The sequence below is a fragment of the Macrobrachium nipponense genome, chromosome 34 (genome assembly GCF_015104395.2).
Source record: "Macrobrachium nipponense isolate FS-2020 chromosome 34, ASM1510439v2, whole genome shotgun sequence".
Classification (NCBI taxonomy): domain Eukaryota; kingdom Metazoa; phylum Arthropoda; class Malacostraca; order Decapoda; family Palaemonidae; genus Macrobrachium; species Macrobrachium nipponense.
In genome coordinates this window covers 48,240,748-48,258,247 of record NC_061095.1, presented here as the reverse complement: position 1 = coordinate 48,258,247, position 17,500 = coordinate 48,240,748, and the positions used below count along the sequence as shown (strand labels likewise).

Here is a 17,500-nt window from a genome sequence, read left to right as displayed (position 1 = left end):
GTTTTGGCTGCTTTTTTTTTGTACCTCAGAATGTATTTGACCTTTTGTTTTACTTAGTATTATTATTTTTTTGCTATGTATTCGCCCATTAACTTGTGATTACAATCTTCTCTTAGCCTCTGGGGTATTTTTTTCAGTTCTGAACTCTTATCGAAACATTGTTTTTCAGATACAAGAATGTGTACATTTACACAGTCCATCTTTTATTAAACTTTTCCAAGCAACAGTCAAAATCAAAATGGTGATTTTTCTGGAGGACTGTTACTATATGGTGTACTTTTTTCTTTGCAGTTGAGAAGCGAGAAGTATTACTCTTTTTCTCTTTATTTCCATAACGTCCCAATCAGCTAAATCATTTTGGGTTTTTATCCAAGACTCTATTAGCAAAGGTCGCTTAGCTTTTGTTGTAGGACTTAACTAGCTACGGGTGCTTGGGTTTTTAAACTATAAAGTTTTTTAACTTTAAAAGTTTCAACTATCTAAGGTCTCTTGGTTTTTTAATCAAATCTCAACCAGCTAAAGTTACTTGGTTTTGTGTCAAGTCTTAACCAGTAAAAGTCCCATGGTTTTTCCATAGTCCCAACTGGCTAGTTTTTTTTTAATTGTCAATTAGCTAAGGTCAAGGTCAGTTGATTTTTTGCATCGAGTAACAACTATCTAAAGGTGCTTTGTTTTTATCATCAAGCCTTAGTTTTGCATTAAGTCCCCAACTACCTAAGGTCTCTTGGCTTTTTCTATCAAGCCTCTACTAGCTACGTCTGCTGGTTTTTGTTCCATAAAGTCTCCACTAGCTAAGGTTGCTTCCATCTTTTCTATCAAATCTCGACTAACTAAAGCCACTTGGTTTCTACATAAAGTCCCAACTAGTAGGTCTCTTGGTTTTTTCCATAAAGTCTCCACTAGCTAAGGTTGTTTCTATCTTTTCCATCAAATCTCAACTAGATAAGGCCACTTGGTTTTTGCATAAAGTCCCAACTAATTAAGGTGTGTCTTGGCTTTTTCCATCAAGCCTCTACTATCTAAGTCTGCTGGTTTCTATCCCATCAAACCTCGTCTAGATAAGGCCACTTGGTATTTCTATCAAGTCCCTAAGGTTGCTAGGTTTTTCCATCAAGCCTCTGCTAGCTAAGGTACTTTTTTATCAGACTTCGCCAACCTAAGGTCACTTGGTTTTTCCATCTAGTCCTCACTAGCTAAGACTAGGTTTTTCCACAAAGTCCTAACTACCTGTGGTCGCTTGGTTTTTTCATCAAGCTCAAGTATCCGAGGTCATTTGGTTTTCCTTCGTTTAAACGAGCTCCAGATACTGAGTTTTCTGGGTAATTGGTGGTGCTCAATGGTCCCTACAACTATTGATGTTTGGTTAAGTGATTGTATTATTTTTTACTCTATTCATATTTGCTAGTCAACTCATTTCATACATACCACTAGGTAAGGCTTGGTTGGAAAATAGGTAACCAAATTAGGGCCAATGCCAACGAATCTTTATTATATATGACAATTAGTTTTGAGCTCCCTCACTGGTTAAACATACACTCAAACACACTTCTTTCATTTATATGAAAAATAAGTTCAGCTCTATTATTGCCACTTTTTACTATGTGGATTCAGTTCTTTGTTAAATACTGTCGAAGTTGCCATTTCATTTATGGCAATGAGAAGACTCCTGATTGGTTGGTGATTCTCCCTCTTTTTCTTCAGGTATGGGGATCACGGTAAACACGGCAGGGCGCATCTTGAAGGGCCAAAAGAAAGGAAACTCTGGGGAAGAAGGCTACTTGGTCTGGGAGAGATTCCCAAACATCGGCTTAATGAAGGTAAGGCACCAAGTGAAAGGTTCCTCCTGGTAAGATATGTTGAGGTTGGATTTCAATAACAGTTTTGTAGTCGTTTTGGATCACTGCTTTCATATTAATTTTCCTCTTTGGCCATTGTATACTTGAGGTTATTGCTCATGAAGTTGTTGGAAAGTTTTAACATTGTAATGTTTGCACACTTTGATTATTATTGTTTGTTCTATGAACTGTCATCCAAGAGCAAATCATAAAGATCACTTGACTTGTTAAGCTGTCTGCTAAAGAGTCGGAATAAGGTGATGATTAATATTACGTAAACAGATTAACTGAATATGACAAAAGGTAGGGGAAAGTCAACGAGAACTTTGTAATAAAACCTGCTACTGTAACTACAAGACTGTAACCTCAAACAATGGATCGCTGAGATGTTGCAAACAGCACTGTGTTAGCAACCTTAGACTTCTTGATTTATTTCTAGCAATACTAACCTGTGTATCCTAGGTTAGGTTAGGCTTTGTTGAGCTTTTCCTTATATTGACTAGAACCATTACAGGGCATGAATCACCATAGCATTATAGGTCACTGCATGTACAGCAATCGTCGCAGATCTGGAATCTGTGCCATTATTTATTCCATACTTCTAAAATTCCCTTCCAGACATACAACCTGGACAAACAAGTTCCAGACAGTGCTGGAACTGCCACAGCCTATCTCTCGGGGGTGAAGGCCAACTTTTACACTTTGGGTGTCAATGGAAAAGTGAAACTGGATGACTGCAAGGCTTCCCTGGAAAGCGACAACAGAGTGAAAACTGTTCTGGATTGGGCCCAAGATGCTGATAAAGACACAGGTATGCCGTCGACAACGTAGTTTTACCCTGGGTATTAAGTAATGAATTGAAAATAATTTGGTTTTAACCAAATGACATTGATTGACTTTGCTGCTGTAGTAGTAGTTTGCAATTTTTGCCTGAAAATAGCCCATTTACTCTATAACTGACTGCCAGCAGAATACTTTAGTTTACCTGGGATTATCCTGACCTTTTAGGAAATGTATCATTTTATCAGGTGTGGTGACAACGGCCCAGGTTTCCCATGCAACTCCCGGTGGACTGTACGCAAAATCGGCTAGTCGAAAGTGGCAGTGCGACACCATTATGAAGAAATATGAAGGAGCTTCGGCTTGCAAGGACATTGCAAGGCAACTTGTTGAGGACGAACCAGGCAGGAACATGAAGGTAAGTGATTTTGTTTCTCTAAAGTTATTTTAGAAACAAAGGCAGAGTTACATATACTATAATTTTTAAAGGATAGATTCTTTACTTAGAGTTTACAAGTAAAGGTATAGGCACCTCTAACAGTTAGAAGTTGCTTTGTAAAAACTGGTACTGTTTGCAGATCATGGACAGGTATTTGAAAATTTGAAAAATGGTTTGCTTGCTGTTTTTATGAGCCTTGTGTATTAAAAAAAACTGTTTTCGGATCAAAGGTAAATATTTGCAAAAGGAAATAAGCTTTGTATGAACTATTTGTGGGTTGGGCTGATTTGTAAAAGAACGCCTTCATTTCAACTCCAAATTGATTTATGAAGGAATCATTGCCCTAATTATTTCCATAGTGAAATTATTGGGAGAGACATTGACACAAGTTGTAAAGACATTCTCCCTCAAACTACATCACTTTTGCTGAGACTTAACTATATTTTGTGCCCCGAGGAATTTACTAAGAATATTAATTAGGTTTCAAAATTGTTGGGTAAAATGTTAGTGATCAACAGCTCTGAAGACCAGTAGCCTCTCGTTTACTGGCTAACATTTTAGGAATGAGTTCAGTGACCACATTCCCTACAACACCAGGTACCAGACTTACTACTTAGGTCAACAGAGGGGCGATGCCTGGGTCTGAACGAAATGTGCCCATACCACTAAAGCCCAGTCCACACGGTCGAGCTTTGCCCGACGAACTTTGTTCGATGTGACATCAGAAGCAGGAAAAGTCGGAACCTTATCTGCTGTTTCTCCGCTTCTGACATCACATCGAACAGAGTTAGTCGAGTTAAGCTCAACCATGTGGGGCGGTCTCTAGCTCTAGCCTTTCTTTATTGCCACCTAAGGTGATTATTGGCGGAGGACGTCAGGAAATGGGCAACCCCAAGAACGATGGAGAGAAGAAGAAATGTTCCAGAAGCGACGGCCGCAACCTAGTGAAGAAGTGGCAGCAGGATAGGGAAGCCGAGGGAAAGACCAACGCCTACGTCACCACAACCCGGGAACTGCGCGACATAGATGTGAACAATACGGACTACATCATGGGTGAGTGTTCTTCACCTTCAGGAGGTGGTTGAGTGACCACAGAGGTTTGAATTGGTTCATTTGTGTCTTGACAGCGACCTGGAAGTGATGATCTGGTGTAAACTTGACTGAGACCTGACTTACTCCAGTCAACTAAAGCCCTGTTCACACTAGCAGGCACTGTCTGACGGGCAAAGGCTGTTCCCATAACCCATTTCACTATACTGATTGGCAGAGTATGGAGCCAGAACGAGGCGATTGCCTAGAAAATATCAACAGCTGGAAGTACCCAATGGGCATGGTCGCTAGTGTGGACAGGCCCTAAGACCAGGCCTTGCAGACAGACGGCATTTGCACAACGACTCAACATTTTATATTAGAACTATTTTACAAATGCTTCATGTAATGTGTAAAATATAAGCCACACAAAATGTAGCATATCACCAATATTGATAAGATATTTTACATATGCTTCATATCCTGTAAAATATACAAAATGTTTCATATATTCTAACTTAACCTAATAGTGGTCTAAGTCTTCCTTGGTGCCATTACTCCCATTTCTAGCCGAATTCCCATTTGGCAACGCCAATAAAACATAAATATTTATGAAAACAGCATTAGACTGCATGTGGTTAACTACAACCTACTGCAACTTAATCAAGGGTGTCTCCAGTTTGAGATGACAGCTCCATCAGTCTCTTAGAAAGTTCTGAAAACAGTAGACTGGAACCAAGATGGATCTAGGACCAAAATACTTGGGTCAAGAACCTTCTGAATTCAAACCAGAACTTCTCCCTTCCAGGTTTGCCAAAATAGGTCAAGAACCTCATGTATTGTAAAATTACCATGACTTCTTTTCTTCCAGGTTTGTTTGGAGACCTGCACGTGCCTTACGAAGTCGACAGGAACGAGAGTTTGGACGGGACCCCCCACATCAGAGAGATGGTGGAAGTGGCCATCAAACGTCTGCAGAGAAACGATAAGGGCTTCTTCTTGCTGGTGGGTGGTTTGTGTTGGTCTTTCTGCCTGAATTCTTCTTAGGAATTTGTTTATTTGGTTTCTGCTGTTATCATTGTTCTTTATTTCTGTTTTTATCTTATTTGTGCACTATAATCTGTGTGAAAATGTTCATTCTATTTCTGCCATTATCATTGTTATTTATTAAGTAGGTCTTGATTCTGTTGGAAATTGCTTATTTTACTTCTACCAATTATTAATGTTATTTCGTTTTTATTTTATTTGTCCATTTTATTCTGAGTGGAATTACTTTGTAAGTTAATGGTCTTATTTTTTGCTTGTTCCATATGAATGCTCAGTTTAGCTAGCCATAACAATAGTTTCGATTGTTGCTGCTTAGGTCCTATGTATGTCAAGGGAAGTTAATTGTGAATGTTTTGTTTTGATTGCCTCAATTAAGGAGTTTATGTTCATCGTTCAGTTTGTCAGTTTAACAAAATTGTGTTAAAAACCTAATGAACGGAGTCCAAGTAAACTTTGCGAAAATACACAATTTTTAATCCACTCCAGAAGAACCAATTTTGGGGGATTTGACCCCATTGAAAACTTGCAAAAACCTAATAAACTTCAACACCGAATTTTATCAGAAGCTGTCAATTTGTTCTCGAGATATGTAATCGAAAAACATACATTCACGTCATCAAAGTTCAGCAAAACTGCAATCTTATTTTCAGGTCTTATAAAATGATTCTTACCTCACCTTAACTTCATAATATATCCTGAATTTTCTGGTCTGGTCTCAAGCTATGCTTTTCCTCAGCTGTAAAATAAGCCCTGGTCATATTTTCTGGTCTTACATCGACACTGTTGATCCTCCAGGTTGAAGGAGGAAGGATCGACCATGGCTTGCATTATGGCATGCCTAAAAGGGCACTTGAGGAACTGGTGGCCTTCGAGGAAGCAGTGGAAAGGGCTTTGGAAATGGTTAACCTCCGGGAGACGCTGGTCATCGTCACAGCTGACCACTCCCACGTCATGACAATCAATGGCTATCCAAAGAGAGGAAACAACATCCTAGGTAACTTATTTCTCGGTTGCTGCAATTGTAGTGGGAAGGGTGTGTCAAGCAAGGTACAGATAATAGGGTAGGGGCCAGTAGCGGCAACAGGGTCAATAAAGTGGTGTTAGTCAGTGTCAGTGACAATAGAGAAGGTGAACCATACAAAAACTTTTCAGTTTTTTTCTGAAGATGGAAAAAGCAACCCACAAGATTATCGAGTATAACTTTTACTTTTAAGTATTTACATAGTGTTAATTAACAAAAATACTATATAAATACTTAAAAGTAAAAAAGTTATACTCGATAATCTTCTGGGTTTCTTTTTCAGTTTCTTTTCCCAACGATAGGTGAAGGTGTTAAGTCAGTAGCAGTGGCGATAGATCGAGAAGATGTTAGTCAATAACAGTGGTAGTATGAAAGGTGTCAACCAATGGTATCAACTGATGGTACTGCTAAAAAGCAAAGTGGCAGACAATTGTAATGAAAGTATTGAGTGTGTCAACTGTAGGTCAGGATACTATCGGTAATTGACAATGGAGACAGCCCACAGCAGAGATAGTAGGGAAGTTGACAATCTGCATCAGTGATTATGAGGTGACGGACTATAGTAAAGGTACTAGTTACTGTGGTGGGCTATGAAATAGTTCTGGCAGTTTGTTGAAGTATCTGTAAGTATTGGCAGTCCATGCTACTTGTGATAGAAAATGTTTTTCATTCAACACCCAAAATTTTTTATTCCAGAGTGAGTGAGATGCTTCTCTGATTCTGTTTAAATTCAAATTAATGAGACAATTTAACCCTCTTCTGTATAGCTAAAGAATGGAATATTTGATGTTTCAGTTTTGCAGTACTCTTTTGTACATTTAAGTCCTGACATAACACCGGAGTCGCTTGTAAGAAATCTGTATTATGAGAAATGGTATGCAAGCTGCTTCATTTTCTTTTACAAAAATCTAATTCGTCAGTAAACATACTTACATGCCCACAGAATGGACTACAAGGAAGTTACTGAATTAAATAATTTAATGCAATCTAATTCCTCTAATAATCCAATTCACAATTTTTACAGGTATTGTCGAAACCAGTGACGATGTATCAGATGGACTTCCATTCACAACTCTGATGTTTACCAATGGTCACGGGTACAACTTCACTTGGGATGGCCATGGCGTAAGTCTTGTATAGTATTTTAAGTTTAGGGGATTGACTCTGTAGTCCTTCCAGTTTTAGCAAGTCTTCCTAACTCCGTCTTCCTCCACCCTGCCTGTGGCGCGCCTCCTACAGTAACAGCCAGAATCATAATTAACTGCTTAGTCCAGCAGTCACATTGTTATCTTTTATGAATCGACCTCCTTTCTCCTGTTGGACTGATCCTTGGGTATCTTGCCAGTAAGGCAAATTTGGAGCACCGGAGCATCCCACCCGTGGGGTGATGTTGGAGCCACTGAGACTCTTGCTTGCCAAGTGATGTTGGAGCCACTGAGACTCCTGCTTGCCAAGTGATGTTGGAGCTACTGAGACTATTACTTGGCAGGTGATGTTGGAGACACTGAGCCTAATGCTTGTCAGGTGATGTTGGAGCCACTGAGACTATTACTTGGCAGGTGATGTTGGAGCCACTGAGACTTCTGTTGTCAGGTGATGTTGGAGCCACTGGAGCCACTGAGACTTGCTTGGCAGGTGATGTTGGAGCCACTGAGCCTAATGCTTGTCAGGTGATGTTGGAGCCACTGAGACTATTACTTGGCAGGTGATGTTGGAGCCACTGAGCGTCTTCCTTGTGAGGTGAAGTTGGAGCCACTGAGCCTCCTGTTAGTGATGTTGGAGCCAATGAGACTCCTGCTTATGGTGCTGAAGCCACTGAGCCTCATGTTTGTGAGGTAATGTCGGAGGCCCTTCCTTGTGATGTTGAGGCCACTAAGTCTCCTGATTGCGAAGTGATACTGGAGCCACTTGAGCCTCCTGCTTGTAATACAGTGTTGGAGCCACTGAGCCTCATAACTTCGGAGGTGATGCTGGAGCCACTGAGCCTCTTGCTTGTAAGGTTAGGCTGAAACCACAGTCTAAAAATCACCGAGGCGAGTCTGGAACCAGTGAACCCTTTGCTGGTGAGGCTAGGTTGGAACTGCAGAGACACAGGCCCATTTATAACTCTGGCAGAGTTCTATTTATATTAATTTCTGGTAGGAATTTAAACTTTTATTTAAAACTTAAAGTCCACAGAAGTTTAGCAAACTTAGTCTTAAGGTCAAGCTTGCTGTCAAAGATTTGTAAATAATATCTTAGTAGATTTATCTACTTAGTCATGGATCTGGTTTTTAACCACCAATATTAGCAACTATCTTGTGTATAAGTGAAGTGGAAGATTTTGCTAGCCTGAATTACATTTGAAAATCCATTTAATCATCTTAATCAGTCAACAAACCAATCCGAAATTAAAGCTGTTGACGGATCTTTCATACCTAACGCACTCTTGAGTGATCCTTAAGTACTAATGATACCTAGGATAACACCTTTTACTTTAACTTGATCCTACCAATCCTAAACTAATTCATCACAGTTAAACATGGTTCCCTACCACCAAATGAAGTACAATAATGCGTTCCTAACGATGCTTTTACTGCTTGGCAGGTAACGAGGCGAAACCTTACAGGAATCGATACATCTCACAAGGACTTCGAGCCTCTGGCTGCCGTGCCGACATTTGAGGGCTCTGAGACTCACGGAGGGGAAGACGTTGCTGCATATGCTTTGGGTAAGATTTCGGAGCAATTGCTTTGCTGTCGAGTAATTCCCTAACTCTTCAAAGAGCTCCTCACTTCCTTACGAGCACCATAAAAAGTTTCCTTGGAAGCTTGAATATTCAAGTCAATGACTACTTTGGGCTTGTTCCATATGAATACAGTTCCTAATAATAATAATAATAATAATAATAATAATAATAATAATAATAATAATAATAATAATAAATAATAATAATAATAATAATAATAAATAATAATAATAATAAAATAATAATAATAATAATAATAATAATAATAATAATAATAATAATAATAATAATAATAATAATTTTGACGAACTTCAGGCGTCGCAAAGGCCCTTTACAATGTTGTTAACTGATAAATTTTATCTGCTCGTTCTCCAGGTCCAATGGCTCACCTGTTCCATCGAGTTCACGAGCAGACCCACGTAGCGCACGTCATGGGGTACGCAGCCTGCATCGGTCCCTACGAAGACTGTGGTCGTCCGGTAAACATTCCCGCCAATGTCTATGAAACAGTGAAGGGACAGGTGAGAGAGAAGCACTTTTGGACATCGTCTGCCGCAACGAACGGTGCCAGTCTTGTCGGAATGCTTCTGTTGGTCTTGTTTCAGGTCGTGAGAACTGCCAGCAACTGCTAGATTCGCTAATCCATGAACGCGAAAGGGAAAGCTTTATCATCTTAAGAGATATTTATGAATATTTGTTTGCCAAGCATTGGCGGAATACTGAAGATAATCTTGGGGTTTTAAGGAATCCTTTCCCAACTTATTTATTGGAAAGAAATTTCCCAAAAGAAATAATATAATAGTATAAGAGTGCGGTTCCTTGCAAGGAGAAATTTCTGTTTTTACAATGTACAATATTTGAGATTAGGATCTGACAATGGAGGTCCTTTCTGTTTGTCAGAGGTAATCTTTAACAGAATTCAATGCTGGGCAAATGAATCTTCCATTTATTTATTAAAATAATTAAACAAACCTCACATTGTTAGAATCATATTTTTTACTGAAATATTCATGTACATTTCCAGCACTGCGTGATCATCTATAATTAGAATTGTGACCTTAACTTGGTTGCAAGGTTCAGCGGGGTATTCAAACTATATAGTTTTAGTATCAAATATTTTTAGTATCAAATGCCTGCAATGCAGTGTGCAATATCATACTAGTTCTTTCTGGCGCATGGTGGTTGTGTATTTGATTTTAGTGAGATAACTGACTCTTAAATTTGTTCTTGAAAAAGTGCAGATGGCATCTGAAGAGGGTAAAAAGAATTTGTAAATAGGGGAGGAGGCAATACAAACGAAAAAGTGCCTGGTGGTCTTCCAAGCCAAAGATTGGAAGGGAAATACCCACAAATATTTTTGTCAAATGCCATTTTTTATCACACTTCAGATCATGTCTTGAATCGTGACCTTGCTGGGACGTTTAATTTTAACTTTGACCCTCATAAAAACCTTATTTCATTGCGTGACAGAAGTTCAGTTTCATTAATGATTCGAGGAGATTTTAATTTGTCATATTCAGATTTAGTTTGTTCTCATCCATTTGAATTCCATGTTATCAGTCTTAATATCATCCATTTTGTCTGCTTTGTCATATTTCATCCATTGCTGCTTTTAATTCTTCCAAAGAAATTTTTTATTGTGATTCGAAACACAGGTCCCTGTGAATCATTCTCACTTGTGACCAATAGCCACTGAAATGAAGACGAGATTAACTTAGATATATCGGCCATATTTTCTCGAGAGATTATTTATGAAGGTACAAAATAGAATACAGTTTGGGCAATAATTGTTTCAAGGATTATTTATGTCTGTGTGCTATTGTACTGTAAATATTAAAATGAAATTTTTTTAACATTCCCTCATTTATTTTCCTAAATGGCAATGCTTTCAACTGTTTGTTATATATGAATACTCGTCCGTAGGGGTCAGTCCCGTCAGTGTACATCATGCGGTGCACTGTAGGCATTACTTAAGGTTGCCTGCAACGTCCCTTCGGCCCCTAGCTGCAACCCCATTCATAACTTTTACTATGCCTCCATTCATATTTTCTCTTCTATCTTGCTGTCCACCCTCTCCTAACAATTGATATAACCTCAAAGGTCCCAGTGCTTGGCCTTTCGATCCTCTTCCATTAACCCTATGAGTATTCACTGGTTTTGACAGTAACTCGATCTCGGACAGATGTTGACAAATAGTGTTAATTAAGTTTCTACAGAAATATAAAAGTAATATGCAAAAGACTTTAAAGAGGAAAGGCGTGTCCATTGAAGCCGAAGATTGTAATGTAAGCAAGGACTTCCTTGTATAAATGAATAGTGAATTGGAAGCTACCGAGATGGATTATCGACCAAAGAAAGTGTACTAGCGTAAAGTTATGATTAATCAACCCACTAGGACTGAAAAAAGAAAGAGAGAGAGAGAGAGAAACTTCCTAGAGCAGAGAAATAAATTCAAAAGTATAGCAAACATATGAAAATACAATGCCAAAAATGTAAGTGAAAAGGTTAAAGAAGGAAGAGGGCACTAAGAAAAATGAGGTTTACTGAACTATATCCCCAAGGGATGTGAGAGAGAAAGGTAGAAAGGTAATATGGAAAGGTGGAGAATATTAAAATTAACAAAAAGAGAGGACATCTATAAAGAAAGAATGTTTTAATCCTGAAGGTCTAGGGGATGGAGTAGGAAAGCTGGTAGATTGAATTCTAAGCACCAAAATGATGTCTAGAAGCGTGGAGGAGGGGGAAAAATCCAAGCAGGAAGACAAGCAGTAACTAAATAACGTCATACTTGGTAAAGAAATGGCTGAGAAAATTAGCATTCTTTATAATTAGGTTTTAAAAACAAATGTAAAAATATTCACGAGTTTAGGGAAAAACTGAGTTTCCTTGCGCATAAAGACAGAATACCTAGTATGCAGAATGGACGATATACAAAAAAATTGACTGTATCTGAATATTTATATAACTGCATAAGTATACTATCAGAGTATTATAGACCACCAAGCATATTTGATAAGTTCTTAAATAATTTTGTGAATTTATTTTGCAACCAGTGCAGCCCCCTGCAGATTCCTAAGATTTTAGATGAGTTACCCATAAAATAAAGATTGTTTTATTTTCTTTAAACCATTCATTTCATAGAAAATGTAACTTCTATTATTTAGCCCTAGTATAAGGTTTTATCTGTTTGTGAGAATAAATATTACTTAAAATTCTTGTTCAGTAAGTAAAACTGCATAGAAAAACCGCAGCTGGCCTAGTCTAGGCCACCGCGGATAAGTACCTTAGATCTACCATTAGTGCCCAGCTGAGCATCCAATTTAAAGTTGAATGGGAAACAGACCACAAAATTCCTTTTCTTGATGTTTTAATAATCAGAGACACGACAGAATACAAATTTACCATATACAGAAAACCAACGTTCTCACTTTCATACATTCACTACTTTAGCTATTGCGACATTGCCATCAAGATAGGTGTAGCCAGCAAACAGTTCTTAAGAGCCCTACGAATTTGTTCTCCAGATTTCCTGGAAAAATAATTTGAACTAATTCGTAAGCAACTTTCGTCTTTAAAGTATCCTGACCATATAATTGAGAAAGCAATTCACAAAGCAAACGTAATTTTCTACCGACCCCCTCAAAACAAAACCAAAGAAACACCCAACAATAAAATAAAAATTCCTCACCTGGACAGGATTAAAACAGTGACTCAGACCCTCGGAAAATCTAACCCTTTTGCATTTACTTACCCAAACACCTTAGCCAAATCCCTGATTAACGTCCAACAAAAGACATTCCCTAAGGAAACAGGGGTTTATGAAATCCCATGCCAGGACTGTGACCAATCTTACATCGGATTTACATGAAAATCACTTCCCCAGAGATTAATACAACAAAAATGATCAGTTAGGCATGGACAACAGAACTCAGCTACTTTCAACCATATAAATGAACATAACCATAGAATAAACTGGAATTTGTCACGTATAATTTATAGCAGCAACTGCCGGTACAAGAGTCAAATGATGGAATCGGCCTTAATAAAAGAGAGGCAAGTAATGAACATCTCAAAAGGAGCATGAGTTTCAGATGTGATCAACAAGGTTTTCATTCAACCAACACTTAAGAAGTTCAAAGGAAGATTATCAGCGGGGGCGACCTAAATTGGCTTACCTGTGGATGGATCTCTTGGTATAAATACCGCATTTTCTGTAAACTTTTCTCATTCATATATCTGAAGAGAGAGACAGCAGTCTCTGAAATATAGTACTTTTCTCTCTACATTTTGGTGTTATTATGGGCTCCTTTTATTAGATGGAATTCTGTTGTAACAGAACATTTTTACCAGTCATATATATATATATATATATATATATATATATATATATATATATATATATATATATATATGAATTACTTGATCACGAAGTATATATAACGTGATGCTATGCATAAATAAAGGTGATGCCACGGTGGAAAATTGAAAGGTGAGAAAGCCAAGAACTTTCGGTCTAACACGACCCTTTACTTATATATATATATATATATATATAATATATATATATATATATATATATATATATATATATATATTATATCATATTATATATATTATATTTACGGTCACTTCATTTTCCACATCCTCTTTCCACTTCACTGCGTCCTAGATTTTGGCTTTGTCCTTAATTTCTGTTTTGGACATTCTTTCCAGTTTTCTTAAATTGATTTTTAAATTCATGCATGTACTTTTCCACTGTTTTCCGCCATTTTCTTTCCTTTTCTTGCATATCTATAATTATTTTCTTCAGTAACTGTCCAATTATAGTAGGTACCTATTATTTACATCACTTAGCAGGGGGTTAGGGGTTGAAGTGCACTTTACGTGGTACACAGTAGGCATTACTGAGGGGTCTTTGCAGCGTCTCTTACCCATAACTGCAATCTCTTTCATTCCTTTTACTATACCTTCGTTTATATTCTCTTTCTTCCATTTGATTTTCAACCATCTCTAAAAGCTGTTTCATATTGCAACTGCGAGGTTTTCCTCCTGTTACACCTTTCTAACTCTTTTACTGAATGACCTCACAGTCCCCAGCGGTTGGCCTAAATTCCACTTTCTATTCCATAGCACAACCGAGGTGAGATCATTTGAGAAATTTACCGAGATAATGAGAAATTTACCGTTTTTTTTATTTGTTTATATTTCTACGTTCAACCTATAGGGGCTGGTACTGAAGTATCAGTTTCTCTGGGGTGAAAGCAATTATATGAATAAAAGACGGGGAAACCTCCGTCATCTATATAAGTGAATTTCTGATATTGTCTCACCTGTACTGCACCTTATTATTCTGTCAATGAATTAGATCTCCGTGTATCCGTCTCCTTTAAATATATAATGTATGTAGGTATGTATATAGCCACAAATACCCAATAACAGAATATAATTTACCTTATGATAAGCTATAGATAGGGGGAATTGTGGGTACCTGATAAGTGCACTTGTCCTGACAGAAATCTACCCTGAGCTTGTTGGTTTAAAAAAATAGAACTTATAGCTACTCTCGTTAATATATAAATTATACCCTCGATATAGTTATATATATATATATATATATATATATATATATATACTATATATATATGTATGTATTTTGTGTTTCCTTTTTTGTATTTTACGAAATTTAACTCTCGACTCCCACGCTCGTCCATCGAAGTTGCCGCTTCTCACTACGTAGCTATCACATACAATTACTAGATCCTTCCCTTTGCCGATTTTAATGAATAAATGCGTTCAATATAATGGTAATTCCTCAAAATTTATGTAATATGTAATTGTATACCTTTTAAAACCTAAATTATAAAGCTTGATTTACGGAAAATACGAAAATATACGAAGGAAACAGCCGTGTTCGTTAACTTAATATGTACGCTAAAGCTGTCCGCTGGCATCGTCGGTTTAGTCTCCATAATCAAAACAAACTTTTGTGCGAAGAACAAATTTCCCTGTGTTAAAAACATGTGTTTATTTGAACAGATCAAGAACTTGCACGACAATGGGTTGCACTCGAACCTCATTGCTTTGGTGAGATGAGTTTATTGTAAGGCATTTTGAGTTAATTGATACGAAAAGCGAAGGGTAGGACTGTCATATGTGAATGCCTCATAGGTAGGTAACTAGCCTAAGCCTTTGCTTAGGCTACGCACCTACCTAGGTAGTTTATCTTTGTACCAAGCTTAAGCCTAAAAGAGCCATCGCTTTTGATAGGCCAGAGCTTATTTCATTTAGGGGTATTTAGGTTCGATTATTGGAGGAGGGCTTGAAATGGGCTCACTTCTGTGAAGCTCATGGCTACTGCAGGAAATTAAATCGCTATGTAGGGCCTAGACTCGGTAGGACCTGTGCCCAACCCTGATCGTAGCCTTAAGCACTATGGAAATAGCCATTCATAGAAACACTGGGTGGTATTCCTAGCTCCACATGGACTGGGGTAAACAATCACGGACGATCCATCGTCTTCACACTGGCCAGGTCTTATTCACTCTAGGGTAGATCACCACGGCAGGCCAACTAGGCCACCTACATTCAACGCTTGCCACCCTCCGAAAAAGTACATTATAACGCGTCCTGACACCCGAGATGGGCATCAGTCGCGACTTGTTGTTGGTGAGAAACTGAGCTAAAGACCTCTACTCTCCTTTCGAAGTAAGTATTTTCTCCAAAGTTAGAAATTAAGGCCAAATTTTAAGATTTAAACAGAGGGTACTGAAAATGGTCTCAAACGTAGTGCAAATCTCACCAAAACGCGTTCAACATTTTTACTTACAACTCGAGGTATTTAGAAGATTGACGCCATCTCGATGTTTACGGAGTCGCTTGTGTCAATAAACTAACCATTTCCTGTGATAAATCCGCACACCACTTGTGCCCACAGACGCTGGAGCACTTTCATCACAACAATCGAAACACTACCTATTTCTCACCAACAAACAAGCCAGGAGTAAACAGCTGTTTTGGTAGAAGATGACGAGAAGCGTGCTCTTAGCTAATTTTTAAATAAGTAGTAAAACATCAATATTTTACATATTTATGATGATTAATTTGAAAATATTCGTTATTGAAAAAGTAACTCGACTGACTCAAATTTAAGTAATTATTTTTCTGAATTAGAACGTTCTTTTAAGTTCTGTATTATGACGTCACGACATCTTGACTTTCGTACCTATTGTAAATAATTGCTATACTCAACTGTCATTGCAGAACAGTTTACCAGTTATTCATGCAGATTGTTATCAGCTATACATGTAATTGTTATAATCGTAATGCGCATATATATCTTTATTATTTACTTTTTGGATATATGAAGATGTTTTACTGCTGGATTATCGCCGTAGTGTGATGCAATCGTTTCGGTCCATGGGCCTCTGTCTGTTTTCGCACCATAAGAAATTATGGGGCCGAATTTGCAATGACCAGAAAGTGTTTAAAAGAGGAAAGTTAGCATTGAGGGGCATATGTTTTGACTGAGAAAAATACAAATTTATTCAATAGCTAGCTTGTAAAAAATACTTGGTTATAAAAACTTGATTGACAACTAAGCAGCATGTCTACTATGGGTTTCAGAGACAGTGCAAGCACGTTTTTTGGGCAATACCTATTTCTGTAACGAACACTCGTAACAGAACGAGATTTTGCTATAGTGCATTACACCCAGTGCCGTAATTTATAAGGGTATCGTGAATCACTAATCGTAAAGAATAACGACACTTGTCCTTTGTACCAAGAGACAAAAACTCCATTATGCAGAAATGGATACGACACGCGTATAAAGCTCCACCTACCCCCCCACCCTCCACCGCCATCCCTTTTCTTCTTCGTCCTCCGCCTTCCTTTCTCTCTCTCTCTCTCTCTCTCTCTCTCTCTCTCTCTCTGTCTCTCTCTCTCTCTCTCTGTTGCCATTCGGTATGTGTGACCCTATAAACTGGGTATAAGACTACACACAAAACGTTGAAATTGGTGAAATTAGGCTATGTATTGGAAGTATATATACATAAATATTAAGCAATTTTTATCATTATTGCATTACTATGACAACTAGAATTCATGGAAACAGTTTATAATAATGGAACGGCGTATGTGTGAAGCCTCCACTAATGTGGCAACGATGATTTTGCCATTCTTAGCATGCAAACATTAAAAGGTTACATTTATTTCTGGCATACGATATTAAGAAAGTTCAAAATACTAATAAAGACTGAAATCAATGAAAAGTGCTAGCAAAAACAAAAAAGCAAAAAAAAAAAAAAGCAAAAAAAAAAAAACTTATATAATTCACTTTTGTTCCGACACGGCATACAAACCTTCGGTCCTTTTACAATAGGAAGATACTAGCGGCAGCTGGATAGGTCGTAAGCTTTCGAACAAGGGGTTCGGTAGTTAACTGCTTGTCCGACAGGCGCGCGCGCGCGACTGGGAGGTAAACAAATCACTTTGTCTTTCGGCCTCGCAGTGGATGGACGTGTTGTTCGACGCTCTCTGCCCGCTTCTCGTCGTTTGCTTTCTGAGTATTTGGTTGTATTGTGTATGAAAGAGTTATTGTAAGTACAATTATTCTCTTTTTT

The 17,500-nt window shown here is 37.9% G+C and overlaps 2 protein-coding genes across 3 annotated transcripts in view; both read left to right on the top strand.

Moving 5' to 3' along the window:
- Positions 1–10,734, top strand: part of LOC135208033 (alkaline phosphatase-like) — a 20,238-nt gene extending 9,504 nt beyond the window's left edge. Inside the window, exons 4-12 of the mRNA XM_064240152.1 lie at positions 1,702–1,817; positions 2,454–2,646; positions 2,864–3,033; positions 3,909–4,107; positions 4,955–5,088; positions 5,926–6,124; positions 7,176–7,276; positions 8,738–8,861; positions 9,255–10,734. Of these exons, the coding sequence (XP_064096222.1) occupies positions 1,702–1,817; positions 2,454–2,646; positions 2,864–3,033; positions 3,909–4,107; positions 4,955–5,088; positions 5,926–6,124; positions 7,176–7,276; positions 8,738–8,861; positions 9,255–9,511 (1,493 nt within the window). The 3' untranslated portion in view covers positions 9,512–10,734. The remainder of the gene's footprint in view (positions 1–1,701; positions 1,818–2,453; positions 2,647–2,863; positions 3,034–3,908; positions 4,108–4,954; positions 5,089–5,925; positions 6,125–7,175; positions 7,277–8,737; positions 8,862–9,254) is intronic.
- A 4,095-nt stretch (positions 10,735–14,829) lies between these two features.
- The window catches only part of LOC135208032 (anaphase-promoting complex subunit 7-like), a 114,992-nt gene continuing 112,321 nt past the window's right edge, over positions 14,830–17,500 (top strand). For both annotated transcript variants that reach the window (XM_064240151.1, XM_064240149.1), the window contains exon 1: positions 14,830–14,963. In XM_064240151.1, the coding sequence (XP_064096221.1) occupies positions 14,898–14,963 (66 nt within the window). In that variant the 5' untranslated portion in view covers positions 14,830–14,897. The remainder of the gene's footprint in view (positions 14,964–17,500) is intronic.